The 22,942-nt window shown below is 51.2% G+C and overlaps 7 protein-coding genes across 7 annotated transcripts; 2 read left to right on the plus strand and 5 right to left on the minus strand.

Moving 5' to 3' along the window:
* Nucleotides 1–44: 44 nt before the first annotated feature.
* Nucleotides 45–1,928, minus strand: BDW74DRAFT_20158 (putative mitochondrial carrier protein). The gene is made up of 3 exons (XM_073732185.1): nucleotides 1,534–1,928; nucleotides 1,141–1,438; nucleotides 45–1,082 (listed from the first exon to the last, which is right to left on the minus strand). Exons 1-3 carry the CDS (start codon nucleotides 1,726–1,728, stop codon nucleotides 364–366), a joined length of 1,212 nt encoding a protein of 403 aa, XP_073583917.1. The 5' UTR covers nucleotides 1,729–1,928; the 3' UTR covers nucleotides 45–363.
* Nucleotides 1,929–2,201: 273 nt separating this feature from the next.
* On the minus strand, nucleotides 2,202–4,053 carry BDW74DRAFT_153201 (uncharacterized protein). The gene is made up of 4 exons (XM_073724482.1): nucleotides 3,708–4,053; nucleotides 3,633–3,650; nucleotides 3,244–3,467; nucleotides 2,202–3,179 (listed from the first exon to the last, which is right to left on the minus strand). The coding sequence occupies exons 1-4, from the start codon at nucleotides 3,773–3,775 to the stop codon at nucleotides 2,647–2,649; spliced, it is 843 nt and encodes a 280-aa protein (XP_073583918.1). The 5' UTR covers nucleotides 3,776–4,053; the 3' UTR covers nucleotides 2,202–2,646.
* Nucleotides 4,054–4,308: 255 nt separating this feature from the next.
* On the minus strand, nucleotides 4,309–6,599 carry aspB (septin AspB; the record flags this gene model as incomplete). The annotated part of the gene is made up of 3 exons (XM_073731013.1): nucleotides 4,309–5,558; nucleotides 5,618–6,084; nucleotides 6,143–6,599. The coding sequence occupies 3 exons, from the start codon at nucleotides 6,597–6,599 to the stop codon at nucleotides 4,923–4,925; spliced, it is 1,560 nt and encodes a 519-aa protein (XP_073583919.1). The 3' UTR covers nucleotides 4,309–4,922.
* A 2,022-nt stretch (nucleotides 6,600–8,621) lies between these two features.
* On the minus strand, nucleotides 8,622–11,330 carry BDW74DRAFT_153206 (FACT complex subunit POB3). The gene is made up of 6 exons (XM_073724483.1): nucleotides 11,165–11,330; nucleotides 10,889–11,111; nucleotides 10,307–10,827; nucleotides 9,648–10,253; nucleotides 9,513–9,585; nucleotides 8,622–9,454 (listed from the first exon to the last, which is right to left on the minus strand). Coding segments are annotated over exons 1-6 (1,725 nt in total). The 5' UTR covers nucleotides 11,167–11,330; the 3' UTR covers nucleotides 8,622–9,154.
* A 277-nt stretch (nucleotides 11,331–11,607) lies between these two features.
* BDW74DRAFT_20235 (uncharacterized protein) lies at nucleotides 11,608–12,889 on the minus strand. The gene is made up of 2 exons (XM_073732186.1): nucleotides 12,575–12,889; nucleotides 11,608–12,521 (listed from the first exon to the last, which is right to left on the minus strand). The coding sequence occupies exons 1-2, from the start codon at nucleotides 12,826–12,828 to the stop codon at nucleotides 11,624–11,626; spliced, it is 1,152 nt and encodes a 383-aa protein (XP_073583921.1). The 5' UTR covers nucleotides 12,829–12,889; the 3' UTR covers nucleotides 11,608–11,623.
* A 1,807-nt stretch (nucleotides 12,890–14,696) lies between these two features.
* On the plus strand, nucleotides 14,697–19,327 carry BDW74DRAFT_20251 (putative cellular morphogenesis protein (Rax2)). The gene is made up of 3 exons (XM_073732187.1): nucleotides 14,697–16,348; nucleotides 16,398–18,647; nucleotides 18,705–19,327. Exons 1-3 carry the CDS (start codon nucleotides 15,163–15,165, stop codon nucleotides 18,938–18,940), a joined length of 3,672 nt encoding a protein of 1,223 aa, XP_073583922.1. The 5' UTR covers nucleotides 14,697–15,162; the 3' UTR covers nucleotides 18,941–19,327.
* A 243-nt stretch (nucleotides 19,328–19,570) lies between these two features.
* On the plus strand, nucleotides 19,571–22,886 carry BDW74DRAFT_153212 (uncharacterized protein). The gene is made up of 6 exons (XM_073724484.1): nucleotides 19,571–19,748; nucleotides 19,905–19,933; nucleotides 20,019–20,222; nucleotides 20,289–20,847; nucleotides 20,900–21,516; nucleotides 21,569–22,886. The coding sequence occupies exons 1-6, from the start codon at nucleotides 19,729–19,731 to the stop codon at nucleotides 22,369–22,371; spliced, it is 2,232 nt and encodes a 743-aa protein (XP_073583923.1). The 5' UTR covers nucleotides 19,571–19,728; the 3' UTR covers nucleotides 22,372–22,886.
* Nucleotides 22,887–22,942: the final 56 nt, after the last annotated feature.

The raw sequence follows: 22,942 nt of genomic DNA on the forward strand, positions 1-22,942 counted from the left end.
TAGTTGCGCGTGGCCAATCACCGCCGTCCCGCCTTTGTTTACATCGCGCCCCCGCTTTTTCCCGTTTGGGACCATCTCCATAGCATCCAACCATCCATCACGTCACGTCGATCAGTCTATTCTATTGTACAATTACCTATTCTAGTAGTCTATATCAGATGGCTTCCCAGGTCAGTGTATATACACGTGTACAGGGTAGGAGAGAGGGAGTGCCATCATGCTGTTCACAAAGGCGAAAGAAAAGAGAAACGAAAAATCCCGCAAACGCCCTACCAAGCAGCCATCCCATCCAATGCACTATATCTACAGTCGAAAGGTATCGTCCGCCGTCCACAATGGTCTCGGATCATAAGAGCGCGTAGCTCAAAGGGGGTTCGTGTCGTCTGCTTCGCTGAACGCTTCGAACTGCTTGAGCAGGTATTGGTACATGACCAGCATCGTCCCGCTTTGAATACTGGTCCACACGCCGCGTGGGCCGACACCTCGGAACCAACCTGCAACTCCTTCTGTCTTGTAAATCATCTTCAAGCCGGTAAAGAAAGACGAATTGTCCAGTCGCAATGCTCCGGGCGGTGCGGGTGATGCCGCAGGTGCTGTCGTGGAAATCGATCGCGATTGTGACTGAATACCGGACTTTGATTTCTGCTCCACCGAGGGTTTGGGTGCTGGAGCCGCACTAGGCTCTGGCGGATTCTGTTGCGTCTGAACCCGCGTCTTTACCACGTCCATAGGACAGGTGAGAACACCTGCCATTCCACCAGCCGTAACGGCTGTGAAGATTTCCAAGCCTAGTCCAATGTCTCGGGAACCGACCCACTCCTTCGCTAGTCGCTGTTCTTGCTCATAGAATGCGAATTGTAAGGCGGAGAATGGAAGATCGCGGTAAATCGTAGCCTTGTAGCCGTAGAAGAGCGCAGAGAATCCTTCTTGGTGAACGATCGTGCGGAAAGCATCTGCGGTGGAGCGGTAGTTGTAGCCGGATTTGAAGTACGGGTTGTTATAGCGGCCTTGAAGTTGTAGTCGGGTCTTCGCGACCTCCGAAGGAACATAAACGACCGAGGCAGCCAAGTCTGCGAAGAATCCTATGCGACAATCCGTCAGTATCAAGCATGTGAAAACCAACTGGCGACGGCTCCTTACCACCAGAAAGATATGCCACATTGGCATTGATCCCCGCGTCCAGCATCTTCCGCTTTGTAAACTCATAAACACCAAAGAAGATCAGTGTCCCCGGGAACGAGCCCATCAGGGCAGGCGTAACTCCACCATACAGTCCACGCAGAAGCCCTTCTTGTCGGTATATTGTCGCATATGACGACGTCATAGAGGTATATCTGGGAGGAATATGAGGATCGCCTTGTTGCCGCGTCTTGACAGTATCTAACGAATGCATAAGCATATCACCGCAGGTACCACCAATACCACCAGCGAGCATTGCCTGAGGAATTCCCAGTTAGCCTAATTGGTAACCGGGTGCGCAACGCCTTGTTTGAAAATAGACGAGCGGACCATGAAATGACAGAAGCATCGTACATGTAGATATGGAGGACGAGGCTCCTCCTCTTCGGAGTCTACCGGTCCATTGTGAACATTTGTATCTGTTAACGTCCTTATCGGCGCAGTGTGGGTAGCATCGTGGGAAGTGACCGAAGGAACAGCGGGTGAAGTGATATCGGCGGGCTGCTCTGTCGATGTAAACAGGCTGAACACGCGCGAAGTCAAGCTCATTGCAAGGACACCGCAACCCAACGAATCGTGGTGCGGGCGAGACCACGGTAAGTTGCGATGCGGCGATGCCGGGTCAATTTGGGGGCCTCACTAGGCGACGGGCGAGAAGGAAAGCGGCGCTTAGCGAAGAAGATTTGCAGGCTGGAAAAGCATAGAAAAATGTCAACAAAGATATAGGGGCAAGTATATCAACATTGCCGGTTTCTTGTTGAGACAACGGTAATGCTGCCGCTGGTCCGCTGAGAGGCTCCAAAATTTTGGTCGGTCTTCCGTTTTCTCCGCCGCCCGATCAGCGCCTCAGGCATAAGCATCAATCCAGGACCGCAACCAAATTCCTGGGTTTAATAATCATTTACCAGTTAATTTATGGGTACTAGGGTAGTATAGAAGTACCTTGGAGCACACTGCTCATAGTTCCTACTTATACTGATGGCCCACGGCCGGTCAATTGTTGACCACTCGGTTGTGTCAATGTACGGCTCAAAGCATTCAGAAAATCTCACATTTACGCATTCAAGATAGATAATAGAATGAAACAGAACAAAAACGAGTAAACGAAACTTCGGAGAGGACATCACTCCTCATGGCCTATAATGGCTCCAACATTGATAAAAACACTCAGTCCGTCGAATTTCATCCCCAAGCAGCACTGTATACGGAGTACAGTCTCTCATAGCTCTTTCTAATCCACAATGCTCGTAAGGCGTCTGCCTCGTCGCTGGGCCATCATCTCAATATATCTGGTGAGTGATGGTTCAGTCGGTTCGTAAGTTCATCAGTTACGGTATCCGTCAGCATGGCCGGACAGACTCGACGATAGCGAATAACGCGGGGTTCATGAACAGACAAGTAATCCGGCTGTTGGCCTGATGCCGTCCATTACATACCCCAATATCGTCTTGTATATGCGGTAGCCCTCTATTGGGGCTTCTTGCCTGCTCCGGTAGTAAAGCGGCTAACGTCGGTAGCTTGGTAAGCCTGGTTCACGGCATCCTTGAAACCCTCCCAGCCCTGACGCACCGCAGGGGGAGTGCCCTGGTGAGACACGGAAGCATCAACCCTTGCGGTGAAGTGGCGGACGGCCTGCTGGACAAAGGAACTTTGACTGAAGCGGGCCCGGAAGAAGGCCAGGTAGATGAACAGAAGGACGAAGCTGCCCTTGGAGAAAGTGACGATAGCCACTAGCAAGCGGAACAGGAGCGCAATTTCCAAGCCAGCGACAAGATCCATGCTGGTGTCATAGTACTGCTTGACGAATCGTCCAATGGTCTCTGCCAATGGGGACTGCTTCGCATTGGCACGGCCGGGAGATCCAGCCGCTGCACTCGGGGGCTGAAGAGTAGGGAGAAGGTGGGCACGAGTGTAAGTAGCGACGTGAAAAACGGAGTAGACGCTGAAAGGCAACAGAGCAAGGGGAATCTGGCGAGAGTAGAGCCACACCAGAGCCATTCCTGGAACCGAAATTGTCAGTCCTGGAATAGGAAAAAAGAATTGGCCTACATAACGGCTACTCACCGAGGTACTGAACATTCTCGTCCCCTGCAAGCTTCAGCAAGACGCTGGGAAGGCTACCCTGAAGGCGGCCACGTGCGATATGACCCTTGTACACGACAATTCCATAGGTAACGGCGGCAGATATAAAGGCCAGGCGATAAGACACCTGCGCCGAGCCGGAGTAGTAGTTAAAGGAGACATAGGAAAATAGATAGCGAAGGACAGAGGCTAGCAGCGTCACATGCCTAATGTCGGTCAGCGCTGGTTTTCAGAACAATCGGCAAGCAGCCGAAGATCAGGCTGTCAGAGGAACCACGCCAATAAAATGAGAAAGCTTTCAGCAGCTTGTTTATACAGGCGACCCCAGAAGATATCGACAGCATTGAAAGAGTAATCGATGGAAAACATACCCGACGAACCAAGCAAACCTGAAGCACGAAACTCGGTCAGTAACGAAGCGCACACGTAGAAACAAGAGAACTCACTGCAGCGTCTGTGCGAGAACCCTGAGTCGCTCGACTAGTGGCAGATTTGACGGAGGAGGAGGAGCCATCGAGGATGAGTTCGCTGACGATATGAAGTAGTTGACGTGGAAGGTGTTCGGGTGGCCTCAGCGCGGAGATTGGAGAACGAGGGAGGGGAAGCTGCCCGTCAATGACGACAGACTATAGGGCGGCGGGTGGTAAATCAAACAAAGGATACGACACGGGATAAGAATTGAGCAGAGGAGTAATCGGTCTTGTAAGTAAGAGAGATTATTGTCTTTGCGAGGGAGGCTGGGCGGGGAGGCGGCAGTTAGTTTCGGACAAAGTTGCTTTTGGTGTGTGCCGGCGGACGGGGAAGCTCTTTCTAGGAACCTGGCCAGCCTGACCCTCGGGAGCCTCTTTGTATATCAGCGGACCCGGTGACGTCGCTCGATGATGCAACTCCTTACAACGCCCTTATATCAATATTTTGGTATCTTATCGACCCATTATTTACCTTGATAAATAGGGCACAGTTTTTTTTGTCTCTACAGAGTATACGCGCTCACAAACCCCATTCTGTCACGAGTTGTGCTTTTAGAACTTCAAATTGAGACTAACACGACAAACTCAGAGTAAGAGGTAAGGAAAGCGTCCAGAAAGATGGTCGAGGGTGGGTGATCTCACTAAAATGTGTAGAAGAGACAAAGGTGCAACAAATATTGAACGGTAGCAGCACTGGACCACAGAAGGGTAATAGAAGCAGGCGGGAACAAGGTATAGCGTAGGCAAAAGTACATAACAAGAAGTGAATTGTGGACATGAGGCAGTAAATTCCCAACCTGAGGCGGATTGCAGGCCGCCACCTCGTGCATCATCTTGCAAATTCAGGACCAGACTCACCAAGGATCTGAAAGTGACCCTTCCGGTCTGGTGCATCTCCTGTATAAGCCCAAGGCAAAGACAACGAGGCAATCCATTCCCTCCTCGGTCCACTCAATTAGATTCAGTCATTACTGGAAACGGATAAGAGAGGCGGGTTAGAGGGAGCGTGAAGAACGATGAAAAACACGAAAAAAAGAAGGCGGGATGTTGTAGAGGGCGCTCGATAAATCGACAAGTCGTGGAGTATCAAACGTAGAACCACCAGAGAGCCTCCGAGGACCATACACTCTATTGGTGGTTTATGCATGCTGTGCTGGATAGGACTGTCGGGGCTTTCAAAAGGGCGTCTGCTTAACGAAGAGAGAATCCCTTCCTCTTTCCTTTTTCTTCGATCGGCCGTCCACTCTCGAGGCGAGATTTCTTTTCTTCTAGCTCTGCGCGTTGGCGATCCAGTTGCTCCTTCATCTCGCGATGCCGAGCATATAATTCGTCTTCGCTCTGTTTCAGCTTGCTTTCCTTCTCTGCTACCTTCTGTTGGAAGACCATCTTCATTTCTGCCTCCATCTTGGCGAGCTTCTGTTCGTGCAGAGCACGTTCCTCTTCTTGCTTCACAGCAGGGTTGACCTCCTTGAACACGCTCGGGTCCTGGGCAACGCCCATCTGCGTGAGCTTGTCGGAGCGGTAGTTCTCGTACAGATGGTTGTTGGTGTGCTCCTTGAGCTCCTCCATGTGGGTGCGAATAAGCATCTGGCGCAGCTTGACGAAGTCGCAGTGCTCCTCGTTGTCGACCTCGATGAGACCCCATGGATAGGCACGACCACGGACCTTGCGGCCATCTGCTGTGCTAACCTCGGAGTTGGCACCGACAACGGCGAAAGGAACCTTAGACATGATTTCCTGGTTCTCAGCAATCGTCTCTTCATCGTCGAGCTCGTAGCGTGGACCTTCAAAGATCTGGATGGAGTGGTGCTGAATATCGGCGAGGATCTGCAGAAGTTCGTTAGCAATAAGAACAGCGATTTCGAAACTATTAGATGCGTTCATACCCTCTTCTTGAACATAGAGATCTCATCATCTGTCAGAGTATCGGCCTTGGCGATCACGGGAATCAGGTTGACCTTGGTGTGCAACCGGCGCATAACCTCAATGTCAAGGGGCTTCAGAGAGTGACCGGTAGGCTGGATGAAGTAGACACAGGCGTGGATACGGTTGTCGACGATGTTGGTGCGGTTGACCTTGTTCTCAGCCTCAAGGTAGGCGTCGTACCTCTGTTCAATGTTCTCGACAATTGGGCGCCAGGAATCGTCGTTGTTCACAAAGTCGCCAAATCCGGGAGTGTCGACAACGGTCAAGCGAAGGCGAACGCCATTCTCCTCAATGTCGGCGCTGATAGATTGGATAGAGACGGTCTTGGGGATGATGTCGTGGCTGGGGCCGGCGCGCTCCTTGGGGGGGTAAAGAGAGGTGTTGAACAGGGTGTTCACAAGGGTGGACTTTCCGAGTCCAGATTCACCTAGCACGCTCGTCAGCGGATCGGGTTCGCCGGTCCGTTCGCTTTATGTGCAACTCACCAACAACCATCACATTGAAGTTGAATCCCTTGCGGACGCTCTTGCGGTGCCATTGGTTGGGCAGGTTGGCGAAACCAACGTAGCCGGTCAACTTCCGGCGAACCACGTTCTTCATGTCGGTGGCAGCCTGAGCAGCAGCCTTGGGGTCCTTAGAGGTGACCGTTTGAGCATTTCCGGAACCCATTGGGTTGCTGCGCTCGACGAAAGGAGATCCGGGCTTGCTGCTGGGCGGAGAGGCGGTGGCAGGAGTGCCATTGCTGGGAGGTGGTGAAGCTAAACGGGAGAAGATGGAGTCAGCAGTTGTAGAAGCCTGGGTGCCATATTCGGATGATCGTCTAATGCGCGTCGAATACGAGAAACTCTCTGGGCGAAGTGATTTCCCTGCCATAGAATGCTCGACGTTCAAAGCATCTATCTGCGAGCGCCCATGCGCACTCTGTCGTCTAGATGGAGGCATAATCTTGGGCCGTAACGGGAGGGGTGTTCCGGGAGTAACAGATGCGGACGCGGATTTCAGGGATCAAAGAATAGGCAGACAGGCGTATATGCATAAGAAGAAAATCCGCAAGCGCTGAGCTTACCCATTGTGCAAGAAAACGGACGTGATATGGAAGCGAGCGTGGAGGCGTGAGGTAGCGAGCGCTGGAGAGAAAGTTCCCCTGAACAGGTTGCACCTTCTGAGTTAGCAAACCGAGTCCTTGCAGCGAGGGATCAAGGGGAGGAGCTCGAAGCGATAATGGCCAGCAAGTCGGATGAAACCACAACTCCCGCAGATGCTCTGTGGGACAAAAGAGTGACGATGTCAAAAAAGAAGCCATCTTACCTCTAAAGTCGTTGACCTGGAAAAGGAGATCCGAAGAAAGGCACTGAGATCCACGAGGGAGATGGTCCGCTCAAATTGGAAATCAGAATCAGAAAGAAAACAGATCCTTCTAACAGAAATTAAGGGAGAAAAAAAAAGGACGCTGAAAGAGAGAAGAGAATAAGGTGGTGGTGGTGAGGACAGGGGGAAGGGTCGAAGGACTGGACCTGCGGAGTTGACGGACGGGGTGAATTGAAGAAGCATTTGTCGGGAGCCAGAGCCAGAGCCAGAGCCACCTAGCCAAAGAAAGGGGTTCTCAGTTAGGAAACTAGTTCTTTAGCAGCGACGCTCCTCTGGCCTACGGGATTTACAGAAGACATGTCTTTCTACCATCTGATCTCCTTTGACTGGACTCCAATTGAGGCAATCGCCCATTCACTGTTCCTTCCCATGGTGAACTATCCCAAGTAGTCACCAGCCCCTGAGGCGACCCAAAGATTGAGATGAACAGTACCAGTTCTGCCAACGCAGACTTAACCACGCAATTTCCGCACCAGACCATCCAATGGAACGGCGCATTCTGACATGCTCATATTTAAAATGTCGCCTCTCGCGCGGAGCAACTGAGCTGGTGCAAAATGCAAATCCGTTATGTGCTACTTCAACTCGGAGATGGTGGTCTAGTACCCGCGCCTGGTGGTACGAGACGCCGCCCATGGATTCCCGGACCAACAACCCAGGACGAACCTCCTGGTTCAAGCAATCAAGAGCCCTGGATGTTCAGACGTTATTCCTAGGGTTCTACAAAGGCCTATGAAGATCGCTAAGATTTTGGGCGGTATCTTGGTATTCTGGCTGTCAGCATCAGGGGTTAAATTACAGGGCAGATCCCTGGAGCCAATCACTGCCGCTTCGACGCCGCCGGACTGTCACACCAGGAATAACCTTGAAAACGCCCGTTGATCGCTTTGGAGTATGCAAAAAACGGCTGAATGCTGATGAGGAGGTTGGGCTTGGACTGCTTTTATATGTCCTGAATTTAAGTGCGCTCAGGCGACAGACTTCTCATGTCTTTATCATATCCTGGTCATCGGGACCACATCATACCAACACGATTTCGCGTGTCTTCAACCAGCCATTCGACATCAGATATTAGCCATCATGGCAAGACAAGCCAAGGTTACACATACGCATATGCCAGGTACATGTAGCCTGAGCCCTATTCGCTAGGCCCACGCAGGCCCTCGCCCGTCTTTGTCCCGAGTACTAATGCAGGCCGCGAACAACCCGAGTTTAGACTGGACGTTGACGTCCCATAAGCGATACTGTCCTACGCACTCAACCCACAGAGCATGAGCAAGTGCTATCAATCCTGACCTCATCCAGTCCGGGGTTCAACCAAGTTCACCGCAACATTTCTTGAACTGCGACTGCTTACGTCTTCCTGGTGGCATGAGAGGGTGTCAAACTCTCAGCCACGTCGAGTGTCGAATAGCATAAGGCCATGTCTCAAACATTGTTCTGCTACTGAGACATGGTCTTGACAGTATGGACATCGATTGGTGGGAAATGGCTGACAAGATCTCCAATTCTAGGTCACGCTCCTCTTATCAATCTAAGTCTTGTCCAAGGTTACGAACAGGACCACCACCTATGGATAGCATGTCACGATCCATCATGATAGCACTGGATGACAGTGTAATCAGGACCCCATTTGTCTCACCTCGACTCCAACTAAACATGCATACTGCTTATTTAGGAATTGTGGGGTTGAGCTGGAGCTCGCAATTGAGTACTACAGAGGGAGTACGGATCATGGTAGTAGGTATGTCACTGTATGCGAATTGGCCTCGAATCCAGCTTGTAGCCTCGTATCGAATACGTTTTGATAGCTAGTTCATGCAGCAAACGCAGCACCCGAAGACAGGTCAGATATCCTCCGGTGGGTGCAAACTTTGAAGTTCTGTGAAAGCACATTCAATAAATGTGTCTGGGATCTGAAGCAGCCCGCGGTTGGTCAGAATCCCAGCAATACCTAATGGCAAGCCAGCTATACTCTGTAATGCCCTAAGCAAATAAACTGAGCAATAAAAACGGCCATGCCATTCCTTTTATAAACCATACCTTTATTAAGATAGAAGACTAACTCCCCCCCCAAAAGAAAACCTCGTGTGTGAAAACTAAAATACATACCATCCATCAATCCCAGCCTATTTCCCAGTCTTCGACTTCTTCTTTGGCCGCTCCTCCTCCGACATGATAGCATCGCCGTCCGCATCCTCGTCGCCGCCCGCATCAGACGCATCGTCCATCTCCGCATCGCTTCCGCTCCCGCTACTCTCGTGCGCAGAGTCATACTCCTCTGCAACATCCGAGTCCGAGTCGGCGTGGAAGTCCTCGTCCACGGACTCTTCGTCTTCGTCTGCGGAGCCGCGGTCGGGGCGGGCGCCGGCTTCGTCGTCTGAGGACATCATGTCGTTGTCTAGGGCTGCGGCCATCAGGGCGTTTGTCTGGGTTGGAAGTTAGTTTGGGACGGTATGCAGGGTAAGTAAAGTGGAGAGAACGTACGTCGTCCGACATCTCGTTCTTGATGCGGATGTTCTTGGCCTTGAAGAATTCTTCGAGGGGTTGTTGTTCCTCGCTGGACGGATGTTAGTATGGCTTTCACATAAATGGGGAATCGCCTGGGCGAGTTCGGCCTACCGGTTGATATTGCTGAATTGATGCTCGCCCATGCCGGCCTTCAGGCTGACGGTAATATCGAATGTTCGGCTGGCTGAGATGGCGCCGCCAACACGCGACATTGTGACAACAGCAACGTTCTCCATCTGAATGTAGGTAGCGGGCTTGGGGACGAAGATCAAGCTCTTATCCAAGAAATATAGGAGACCCTCGTTGGCCTTGATCGAACACTTGACTCCACTGTGTCCGTGGTGACTGACAAAGTCTTTCGATGGCATGATGACCTTCTTCCCTGACAGACCACGGAAAACCTTTGTAACAACTTGGTGGATGGGTTCTTCGTAGCGCGACTCGAGCTTGTCCTTGTAACGTGACTCGAGAAGTTCATCCGTCATGTTAAGCTCGAGGCTAATCTCTTCATCCAACTTCAATTGCATCACCAAGAAAGGGTAACGGGTCTGGCCTTGACGGAGGGGAGGTTCGAGGCCGAGAACAATAAGAGTGTGGGTATCGTCGTTTTTCGGGAGCAGGAAGAATTTCTTGATGGAGGAATACTGGATCTTGTAGTCGTATGTCTTTCCGCGCAACCGGAAGGAGGACTCGTACATATCGATGTCGAACCGGCCTCTGGAGAAAGGATTAGCACTATGTTGGAGCGCAAGCGATTGCACGGGACATACCTGGGCGTGAGATGAAGAACATCCAAGAAAGTAGCAAAGGTATCGCCAGCCACATCTCCAATCTCTGCCTTCTCCATAAGCAGCTCGTAGAACAGGTTGGCGGCATTCTGTTCCTCGCCATTCTCCCCGCCTTCCTCTCCATCCTTCTCGTCCGCGTTCTCCTCCTTGATGCCGTTCTCCGTCTTCACCGCCGTTCCAGGGATGTAGAAACGCATCTCAACTAATTCATCCGGCCCAGCAGCCGCTTTCCGGCCGCGGTTCTTTGTGCTCCCGGCGGGCTTCGAGTCATTGGGGTCAACGGAGAGGGAGAGTTCGACAGCAACCTCGTTTTTGCCGGCAAGGTTTGTGTTCGAGATTTCGGAGTAGGGGACTGCGAATGCGGGTCGGTTCTGGACATTGAAGGCCAGCTCGGCCTTTGTGAACTCTGCTTTACCCCAGTTCCATCCTCGGAGGGCGTGTTCTCGGGTTTCAACGTTGATTCCGTACCAGATTTTGAATGCCTTGCTCAATCGCTCGAAGTCCTAGAATTTACAAATCCATCGTAAGACCACTGTTCGAATGAAAACCGGCCGGGGCCCCTACCTCCTGGTCAAATCCGTCAAGCTGGATAACGCCCGATGAGCGCGATAGGATCTTCAGCTCAAACCCCTTCGCTGCCTTGCTCCATTGAGCCGCGCCGATGTTGCTGCTATCGAGTGTGAAAGTGTCGCCGCCGCCGGCAGGTCGCCAACCCAAGCCCGTCTCTGCAAGCTTGCACTTGCCGGACTGCTTTGAGAGGTCAAGGTAAATGTTATCGAAGCTCTCCCTGGGACCATAGTCAGCATTTGGGATGGACGGGCGAATTTGGGTGAAGCGCACATCTTGGGGGAGCTCTTGGATAATCAACGGGGATTTGGAGGATAAGAAACTGTAAAGAGAGTTCGTTGAGGGTAAGGCGACGAGCAAGAATGGTGTAGCAGGTGCCTATAGAGAGGGGGTGTTGAGGTAGAAAGTTTTTGATTGTCCAAACCGAGCTCAAACCGAATGAATCTGCATGGATCTCGGGATCAAGAGTCGCGTTGCGGTCGCGTTGGCCACTTCCCGACTAAAGGGGCTTAGTGTTTATGCCTGGTTCCTCAGGCTTCAACAGTATCCACGACGTACAGGCACTTGATGACGGATGTTCTTCCTTGCTATTCACAGTGGAGTTTGGTCATAATTTACATACACCATTGATGCGTGCCATATATAATCCCAATATACACATTTTGGAAAAGTACAACAAATGTTCAAAATACAGTACATAAGACGGAGCATGGCTCCCAGAGATTCTCGCCATTAGTTGACCTGATCAGCAAAAGACATGCTAGGCTTGGCCTGGTTCCAGACAATATACTTGCTAATGTAGAACGGGACACCTGCATTACCACGCCCGTCAACGACATTCATCCAGGTGCCACACATGCCTGTGGTACCATCGCCGTTCTTAAGGTTCTGACCGGGGATGGTCACCGTGGAAGGACCATGAGTCACATTCGAGAAGACAAAGTCGAGATCAGGTAGTTCAGTGCCGCACGGGTACTCCCATGATCCAGAAGAGTCGTCAGCGCCCTCAACAAGGGCCCAATAGGCGGCAGCTATGTCTGACGAAACGGATAGGGAGGCGGTGCCAGAGTCGAAGTCCATGTCAAGAGGGTCGGCGTCGAAAAGGTCGCCGCCAGAACCGAAGCTGACACCGAGGCTCATCCACTGGCCTTCGTTGCCGGAGCTAGTGTTGGCGATGGGGACTTCCGTGAAGACGCCAGTGTACGCCTCTGGGTCGGAATAGCCGAAGTTGATGAAGCCAGTGTTGTTGAGCTTGAAAGCCGTGCCGAAGATGGGTTCTGGGACGTACGGCTCCAGGCATTCCATGAAAGTGCATTGCGGGTTGGGCCGAATCGAGTTGAGTTTTCCGAAGCCTAGACCAACTGGTCCAGCGGTATCGCGAGTGCCGTCGCTGCCCTCGCCGTATCGCAGATCATCGCAAACTCCGAGCGCAAAGTCGGGTACAATAGCACCACCGATATTGACGGTATCCCTGTACACAGGCCCAGAAGCCCCGGAGCCATCTGCATATGCCAGGCCAAAAGTGTAACCTTCAACCTCTCGTGATGTTGAGCTGTTATTAGGGTTGTACACGAATCCCCGAGTAACAGTGCTTTGCTGGTCCTCGGGCATCAGAGTGCTTGCTGTCCATCTAGCACCCAAGTTAGCTTTTGCTCACGGGTCAATCTTCAACTTGAGACATACAGGTCAGAGGAGCCAGTATCGATGTTTAGGAAGACTTGTTGGCCCCCAACTAACACAGGCAGAATCCACCCGCCGCCATTCCAAATGTGATATACTGCACCGGTATCCCGCGAGACTATGTTGTTGCTAGGGATATATCGGTGTGCGGGAGCTCGAATTCCCTGCTTTACCGGACCGCGGCCTGGAACTGCTGGTCTAGCCACTGCATCCGAGGCGAAGAGCAAAGACGCCAACGCAGGAAGAAGAACGACCATAATGAGAGAGGACCAATGAGACGGGCCTAGGAATAGAGTATGGAATGCCAAGGTAAAAAATTGATGGTACAAGAATAATCAGCAGACCTCTGCAGCACCAGCCTTGTTTAAATAGGTGCAGTACTTAGCAGACTGCGGCTCAGACCGACTCGGGGCCATCATCGCGATGGCAGCGAGGCTAAGCAACAGCCAATATTCAGCATGCTAGTAATTGCCTTGGTCAGCCTAACAGACCCGCAAGCTGAGCTTGTAAGATTGATGATTCGCACAGAAGCAATCTGAGCGACTCCATTGAAACGAGACTTTGGCGCTAAAGCACTATTTGGCCCCAAGGAAGCTTCGCTCCGCCTCTTTCCCATCAATTCTTCAAGGTAAATCGCGTTTTAGATGCTCTTGCTCGAGTCATTATGTGGCAGTTTAGACTATATATAGGTAGAATATCCCAATAGCTGGTAGTGCCGGCTTCCGTTGCCAGGCGCTGGATGGAGGGCTGTGAAAGAGTGCTGCTCGAAGACCTTAGTGAAGAGCATACGTTCGATAAAAAGTTGAGGAAAAGGTCATGAAGAAGAGCAGACCCCAAGCCTCTCATACGTATATGTTAGGTTCATGCTCGAGAGAGTACTCCGTATCATGCTTGTTTTGTGACCCAGTCCAAAACTTTTTATCCAACTTGCCTTCCATATCTCCGGTGGACTCAACTGCATATATATAAATGCTCCAATTTAGAGACATTAGTAATTCATGTCTAGCTCACGGTGATTCTGGAGTCACTTTTGTTAATGCAGTATCTCCACTGGGCCTTTGATGTAGTCAATGGCTGTGTGTAGGAATCGCTTGATGTTCCAAAGATCAGAAGATTGGCTTAGGTTAGGTATACCGCCTGCGCCGACAATGCAATATAAATGCAAACTTTGTCTCGAAAGTGGTCTCTTCACAATCTCGACGACCAGCTGCCCTCAGAACAGTACTTGCTTCGGAGGCCGAATCTCAGGCCGAACAGTTATCGAAATGCATGCATAGATAGGCTCTTGCTCCTTGAGCTGACTGTTTCCTGTGGATGCTGACTATAATCACGGTTGAAATACCCAGCTCTCCGAGGCCAGACCTAGAGGAGCAGCGCTCCGAACAAGGTGATCATTCACAACCACACTGTTTCCTTTTAGTGCTCTGGGCCGGAGCAAACCTTCAAAGCGCAGGATACATGAAGCCAGGATCGAGATTCGAGATCCAAGCGCCGGTCGATAGCTGGGTTGCGGAGCGGCTAATTTGAAACACAGGCGTTTGTTTAAACTTCTTCTGCTGCGGGGGTGAAGCAAGGAGCGAGTCTGGCCCAAGGATCTGAGAGGCTCGAGAAGCGCGAACGTGTCTCAACCATCAAGCCTCCAGCAAACACCCCAGCGTTTTTGTTCGTTCCTATATAGGTTCAAAGGCTTCCATCTGTGAATCTCGCGAGGCGGGAACTCGGAATGCGAGGAGCCCAAGTCCAAAAATAGTAGCTCGGCCTGGCCAGCCAGCCTATTCGAGGCGGCCGATTTGGGCATGACCCTTCATATTTCTCGCGGTCTCGGACGTTTCACGACATTCTATGGGCGCAGGACGACCAACCAGCCCTCCATCCCTTCCGTTACCCGCTTCAAGGTGCAACGACTGCTGTGAGTGTCGGAGGGCACACGAGTCATTGCAGATGAAGCTACATAAACTCGGGAGCATGGCCATGGCTGAAAACCGGTGTCCAAAGTGTCTGTTTACAGGTTTCAGCGTGGGACATCATCCCACCCCACTGTGACGCGCAAAGGCCGGACCAGACCCGTGAGGATTGCGTGTGATTGGCAGTGGCTGGATCGACCGGCCCAAAGTAATTCCCTGCCGCAACGGGCCCAAGGAACCTTCGCTCAGGTCCCGTCCCGCTGTTCCTGAACTGAGAGAGAGAGAGGCAGCAGGCTTTACGCTTCACCAGCAAACCAAGGCTCTTGCCATGTCACTCGTTTGGCCCATCCAACTTCTTCCAGTCATTCGCTCCTTTTCTGGCCACTGTTAATATTGCATTTACACTCTGCTGCTTGCTTTTGTTTTATTTTATATACTCTCGTTTCCTGGATTCTTACTGGTTTTTCTTTTTCCACATTCCTTACCCGGTCACTCCTTTTCTCGTATTCTCGCCTGCGATACGTCAACGCCATCGACGACGTGACTTGGAATCTGCCGAGCTGAACTCGATCTTCGTGTTTCTCCCTATGCCTTTCTGAATGTCTTGCGGGATAACATCTTCGTTCGAGTCTCCTTTATAGAAGCATTGCGATACTTCGGGCTGTCCTGTCGTCGCGATCCTGAACAATGAGGTGCCCCTCACTGTTTGGACCTGCGACGGCTGGCTCGTCGACAGCTCTACAGCTATGGCTTTTGGGTCAATTGTCTCGTATCTCTGCATTATCGTTTCAACCAGTTTCTAGCCCGGAACTGGACATCTCACGCCTTGGACAGGTTGCTCTTACAGGTGACTTCGACGCCGTAACCTTCTACGAGTACGCCGAACAACGAGACGCGAAAGTCGGCGACGATGACTCCCAGTCTATCCTCGCTCCTCTTCCGAATGGTATCCTTACCACACTATCTACCACCGACGCCGGAATCCGTGCTATGTGCGCCTTCACTAAGCAGGACGGTACACAAGCTGGGATCTATGTCGGAGGGAATTTTACCAGCCTAGGAAACGACAAGGCCCAGGGCTTCGCGCTATATGATCCGGTCTCGAACAAAGTGACAACACTTCCCGGGCTTTCGGGCTCAGTGTCGGCACTGCTTTGCGACCAGGAAACCAACACCGTCTACGTTGGCGGCTCTTTCACACAAGGGAATACATCGAATGCGGCGGCTTGGGTTGTTGGCGACGGGTGGACGGATTTGTCGTTTGGTGGACTCAACGGGCCGGTTAGCTCAATTGTCAAAAATGACGATGGCCATATCATCTTTGGTGGTTCATTCGACGATATCGGCAACTCGACGAATCTATCAAGTTCGACCAGTTCTTCATCCAATTCGACAGAGAGCACAGAACAAATCATCAATCTAGCAAACGCAACGATTACCTCTAGTACTACGTCTACAAGGACAGGGTTTACCGACCCCAAGAACATTATCTGTCAAACCAGTGGCGGCGGGGGTGCGGGAGAGACATGGTTGTTGGCAGACTATGCACTGGGCTACTGGCGCGCAGACATGCGTTACAACTTCAGTCCGACTAGGCTCCGTGTATACAACACGCATTACGAGGGAAGGGGTACTAAGTCTTTCTTGTTTCGACGGCTGCCCGACAACGGAATCATGAACCTGACCTATACGGATCCCTCCACCGGTGATGATGTTAGCTGTGACCAGTATTGCTCACTTTCGGACAGCTCGGATGAGGAGTACCGTGATTTCAAATTTGTCAACCAGGTTGGTATGACCGGGTTCATGTTCGAGATTCGGGATTATTATGGCACTGGCGCTGGGTTGAATGGCATTGAAGTGTTCACAAATGGTGAGTCTAGTAGGAGACGATTTGGCTGCGCATGTACTAACAAATGTAGATGTTTTCACTTATGCTATCACGGACTTCAACGAACCCACCTGCGGCAACAGTAGCGATATCTCTACATCTGATGTCTCTGGATCGTGGACTGTCACCCAAGGAGATGATAGCCCTAATGACTATCTAACAGCGCAAGTAACCGACTCTAACGCGGCCAGCACATATGTTGTTTTCGAGCCGAACATCCAGCGTTCCGGCAACTACTCTATCCTTATGTCTACTCCCGGCTGTGTACAGGATGACACCTGCGACTCTCGAGGAATTGTCAATGTGACGGCTACTGTTCAGGCTGACTCTACGGACCGCATCGAGAAGCAACTCTATCAGACGAACAACTACGAAAAGTACGATGAAATCTATACCGGTCCTGTAGACGTTAGCGATGATTCATTCCGTCCACGCGTGACGCTAAGCCCAGTTGCTGGCCAAGGGGATATCACTGTTGTGGCTTCTCGAGTCAGGTTTCAGCTTATTTCAGCGTCCAACGACACGAGCATCGAACTGAACGGTCTATTTGAGTGGGACCCAACTTCGAATAACGTCACTGCGAATCTACTGGAGTCAACAATCAACAGCGCAACAGCACAGCTAGATTCTGACGCATCCATCAAGAGCCTAGTGACCCATAGCGGCGTGATCTATGCTGCAGGCAATTTTTCAAGTTCCAACATCAAGAACGTATTCTCGCTTGAGCAGGATGCAAATGCTACTGCCATGCCCCAGGGCGGCTTAAACTCCGAGGTAAACACAATGGCGGTCCTAAGCAATAAACTTTATGCTGGTGGCAACTTCACTGGAACGGTCAACGGAGATAACGACCTCAACTATGTCGCCTCCTATTCATTTGACTCCAAATCCTGGTCAGCTCTTGGAGGCGGAGTCAATGGGCCTGTCAAAGGAGTCTTTGCGCTTCCTCTGAATGTTTCGACCGATCTCAATGAGACAATCATTGCTGTAAGCGGTGACTTTGACAAACTGCTCGCCTTTGACGATTATCCCGCGGTTGCCGTTACCGGCTTCGCCGCGTGGATTCCCTCGCGCAAAAACTGGGTTCAAAACCTCAATGTCAGTCAATCACAATTCACGGGTCATCTTTCAACATTTGCAAGATTTAATGGCACAACAATCTTGGGCGGAAGTCTATCGTCAGGTGGACTAACTGCTGGTGGAGCGGTGGCACTACTCCAAGAAGATGAACTCCAACTTGAAGCCCTGCTGAACAGCACTCAATCAACTGGTCAAACTGTTACTGGTATATATGACACAAGCTCCGGCCGCAACTTGACAATCCTTGGAGGCCACTTTAATGTGACCACCAATGATTCTACCGTGCGCAATCTGGCCATCTTGGATGGGAACACTGGCTCTATTAGCGGCCTGGGAACTGAGATTGAAAGCAACTCTACGTTTCTAGCTCTTGCTATTGCGAGCAACGTTCTGTACGCTGGCGGTACGATAAGTGGAACAGTTGGTAGCACCGAATTAGATGGACTGGTGCTGTACGATCTCCAGAACGGAACAATCGCACAGGAGCAGCCTTCGAGATTCAATGGTGAAAATGTGTCCGTGAACGCGATTGCTCCTCGTCCGGATTCCAAAGAGATTTATGTGGGAGGACATTTCGACGCCGCTGGTGCTCTCAGCTGCCCTGGTATTTGCTACTATGATACCGACAGCCAACAGTGGAACAGGCCAGGAGTTGAACTCAAGGGAAGCGTTCTCGCGCTCAAGTGGGCCAATGACAACACATTGATTGCGGTTGGTAACCTGACAGTTGCAGGCAGTGAGACCGCTGTCGCAAGCTATTCTACCAAAAAGCAATCTTGGGAAGTTTTCGAGGGAGCTTCAAGTTCGTCCATCCCAGGTACTGTCACGGCTTTTAGCCCAGCCAAGGGGGATATGTCACAATTCTGGCTTGCTGGACAGTCGACCAATGGATCCAACTTCGTCGTCAACTATGATGGTTCTGCATTCCAATCACCACAAGAAATCTTTGATGATGGCACGGTGATCAGTGGACTCGACGTTCTCCCTCTAGCCAATGACCATGACGACAGTGATCTATTGAACAATGATCTTGCCTTGTTAATTACCGGTCAAATTGCGATCCCAGACTTTGGCACCGCTTCTGCTGCGCTGTTCAACGGTACTACATTGATTCCCTTTATCATCTCGTCTACATCCAATGGTCAACCCGGCCGCATGTCGCGCATGTTCTACGAGAACAACAACCCCTACGCTAGAGAGAGTAAGTACTTATCTATACAGAGAATAAGGCCTTAATCAGTGCTAATAAGTCCTCTAGGTGGACATCGCTCGAACGGAATCGTCGTCTTGGTAGCCTTCTGCTGTGCGCTTGGCTGCGTTTTCCTGATCGTCATTGCGGGTGTCATCTTCAATAAGATTCAGCGTCGCCGACAAGGGTATATGGCGGCCCCTCAAGCAGCCGGAACGGACCGACCGACCTCTATGCGCCGGCTCCCTCCGGAGTATCTCTTCAATTCGCTGAAGCAGCCTAACCCTGGGGCGCCCTCTATATGATTCGGAACATGACATTTAGACGACACTTTTCCTATCTATCGAAGATCGTTGGCCTTATTTGAACATTTTAATTCTCCCTGGTATCTCAGAACGGCGTTCATGGGACATACCCTCTTATACCCTTAATTTAATTCTGCATATGTTGCGCACTTAGTGCGCTTTTCTGGTTTTGGCATGTCTGGAGGACGGCCGTCTTTGCATTTGCGTTGATATTGCAAGTTCTGTACTATACCTCTCTGGTTTCGAGCGGAGATGCGATGTTACTAGCTACTGGAAATGTACATACATAGCGTGCGCTAGATCGTGGAGCTATGAATCCATCGACACCTAATCAGATCATCCCAGATGGTAAAACGCGGAGTAACCCCGACTTGCTGGAGATCGCCGGGGAGTGTCTAGATCGCAGCGTTACAGCTCTAAGCTACGTATGAAAGATTTTTTGATAGGAAGCCATGACCATGTGTCGTCAACCATGGTAGATAGCCTGTCAGCTCCGTCAGCTTAGAGCTCGAGTCATGTCATGCCATGTGCGTAGCATCGCCACCGTCCGCCTCCGCTCCCCGCTTCTCCTGTCGGTCTGAGCCCACCGCCGAGCCTCCGCACATCTTCAATTTCGCGGAGAGCCCCCAACTTCTGACGCCCTTTTCTCACTCGCTCTTCAGGGTGGATAGCCGTCTTGTCTATCCATCATCTTGCTCTCTACTTTTATCACTCTGCATTTACAAGATTATCTACCACAACCGCGATCCTCGAATGCTGTCGCTTCGCCGCAGACGTTACCGTACGGTATGCGATCCCGCACAGGCTGGTACGTGTACCCCCAGCTCTTTTCTCACAGCTGTATCCCTGGTTTTTAGCTGTCCAATCATGCGATTCTTTTTGTGACAGCTTGACAAGTATATCTTTAAAGCAGTAGGGGCTGACCTGTGCTGGGATGCGTGATCGCATCTTTCTCTCTGGATAGTTTGACGTGTCGCACCCGCAAACTAAAATGTGAGTAGCTCTTTCAACAGCTCGATCTATATGGCTACCGCATGGCTAAAGGAACGAGACTAAACATGCTCTTGCAATGATCTAGGTGACGAGCAAAAGCCCGTGTGTACTCAATGCCAGAAAGGTGGAAGGGAGTGTCGCCCGAGCGAAGGGGTTGTCTTTCGCCATCAGCAAAATGCTTCGATGAACGATAACGGTCCATCCGAGGGCCGCGGCAGCCTTAAGGGATTTTACTCGTATAAGAACACGTTTGACAAGGATAGTGTCTGGCTGGATATTCCAAAACATGGTACGGTTGTCGATGGATTATGCGCTTGGACAAGGGACGGCTGACATGGAGATTTTCCTGACATAGTGATATTCGTCGACAACTCAGACCCGTACGGGCAAGATCTGGAGCCGGCCCTGACAGAATCAGAGGCCGCGCTACTCGCAGCAAATTCGCAAGATGCGCGCTGGGATAATCCGCAGATGACTCCGACGGAGACGGGAGAGGAGACTCAAGGCCTCGAGGCGCTCTCGACACTTGCAGCGCATGATCGCCTTCCGTTTCCTGCTTTGGTTGTTGACCAGCCGTCTGTATCAACGCCCGGAAGCGTCACTACGCCCTTCAGTTCCATCTCGACGACGATGCCCACATCTCTTCCAAACCAGATACCCCCGTCGATATCAGCGCAGATTTCTCCGCCCATCTCGATTCATTCTGATAATGCCAACAATACCAATATACACTTCCTTCTTAATCCGTCGCAGTCTTTATCGCCTCCAATTGATCCTACCATCCAGCGCACTCCAGATTCCGCTAGGTCACCATTAGCACTAAAGCCTGTTGAGAATCACCCGGACGCGCCTGTGGAGACAGACTATGAAGTAACTTTTCTTTTGAGGCACTTCTCAGAGATTCCGGGGCCGTGGTAAGCTGTTATGATGTTTCATTCATTACGCTACAAGACTGACCCTTTCTAGGATGGACCTGTATGACTTTGGGACATACTTTTCTTCCCAAGTGCCGATTAAAGCACTCCGTAATCCGTTGCTTAAATACGCCGCTTGCGCACAAGCCGCAAAGCAGTTAGGGCATGTCAATGTATCCAGACCAGTAGGGGTCCGCCTAAGTCGGGCATTTTCAGGAGTACAGAAAGATACCGCTAATATCGACTGGTGCTGGAAAGGGGCCAAGTACTATGAGAAGGCTATTCAGCTGTTGATGAAGGAGCTACAGCCCAATGGTGGTAGCCGTGATATGACGGCTCAAGGCCAGGTGAATGGTATGAGTGATGACGCCGACGCACAGCGTGCACGGAGTTACACCGAGTATCGACTCTCGCATGGAGTCCGCTCGGATGAAATACTGGCGGCCACTGCTATTTTGTCTGTATACGAACTCCTTGATGCAACGGGTCCGGCATGGAACCGGCATTTGAGTGGCGTCAAGTCATTGCTAGACCTAGCGGAGGTTGGAATGCGACCACTCCAGCGCCTGCCACCAGGGGATCTCTCCCTGCAGCTCAAGAGACCGAGCCTCTCTAAGGCTAGAAAAGCAACTTTTTGGAACTTTGCTCGACAAGATTATCTCTCTGCTTGTAAGTGAACTGGTCATACCGCCTGTCCGTTTAGCCTACTGACCCTTGCTAGTCATAAATGGGAGTCGCACCAGATTACATACCGAGGATCTCGCCTTGTGGACAGAAGCAGGTCTTAAGATCGACAGCTTAGGTTTTGTGCGCCCTAACAATGTGAGCGCTGGCGGGCACCCTGGAGAGGGTGTAATGCAGGAAGACTCCATTTCCAATGCACTGGTTTGGATCATTTCCAAGATCATAAATTTCATAAGCCCCAACAGAACTGCACCTATCGGGCCTCCAGGCACGGTAAACTCAAGCCCCATAGGCCTTCCCCAGCAAGTCTCGCTCGAGCGGTGGTATCGTCTCGAAGCCGAGCTTGATGTGTGGTACAAAGGTCTCCCAGAAACATTCCACCCATGTGCTCGTATCGGTGTCCCAGAGTCCGCAACTAAGAGCGATAACGCTGACGACGCACCGTCATTATCTGAGATATGGTATAGCATACCAATGTGCTCGTCCGCCATGCAACATTACCACATGGGTCGGATCCTGCTTCATATCCACAAGCTGCCCCAGCCCAGTGGTGCAACAAACCCAATCACCAGCCGATACAACTCCACCGATATTCAGTTCCACAGTCGTGAGATCGTAGGGATTGCCATGGCCTGTCCAGCGGGCTCAGTGCGAATCAACTCTCTGCAGCCGCTGTTCGTTAGCGGGCAATGCCTGACGGATCCTAGTGAGCGGCGGATGGTTCTGCGGCTGCTGAAAGATATCGAGAAGGACTTGGGCTGGGCCACTGAGTACCGTGCTCAGCAATTGCGCAGGGAATGGGGTTGGGATGAGGATACTGATGTCACCGGAGTTTCTTGATGTTCGGTTTCCCACAGTATCGGTCCCTTTTTGTTTGACCAATGCATGAACAGCTGGCATGGTCTTTCGCCAGGCTATACATGCTAAACCCTAGCTTCCATCTTGGCTTTGGTTTGACATGCTGTGAGCTTGTGCGCTCACACGGCCCGTCCAAACAGCATTATGCTGCCTGGGACATCACCTCGGCTCACTGTTTTTGAGTCGTAGTCCTCGCCTATAGTAGTGTCTTTACTACAGCACCATCCTTTCCCACCTTCATGACCTCGAGGACTTGGCTGGAGCGTCCGTACTTCTGCGTTTGTAGGGTTACCCGTTTTAGTGTTGAATCTCTGCTTTTGCACCTCTGATACCATTTGCTTTCGGTTATTTGTTCCGCGGAATCTCCGCGGGGCTACCATCTCCATTCTTCGTGGAGTTCTACTTGCTTGCATTAGCGTGGCGCATTGGTATATACTCATTCCTTTATTAGAGCATTTTGGTATGCCGCTCACCAATATATCTAGCTCGCTTCGAAATACTCTAATAACAGTAATTCAATAATTCATGTCCCTCCAACGGAGATCCCCGAGCA

The sequence above is a fragment of the Aspergillus multicolor genome (genome assembly GCF_047715735.1).
Source record: "Aspergillus multicolor strain CBS 133.54 unplaced genomic scaffold BDW74scaffold_12, whole genome shotgun sequence".
NCBI classification, from domain to species: domain Eukaryota; kingdom Fungi; phylum Ascomycota; class Eurotiomycetes; order Eurotiales; family Aspergillaceae; genus Aspergillus; species Aspergillus multicolor.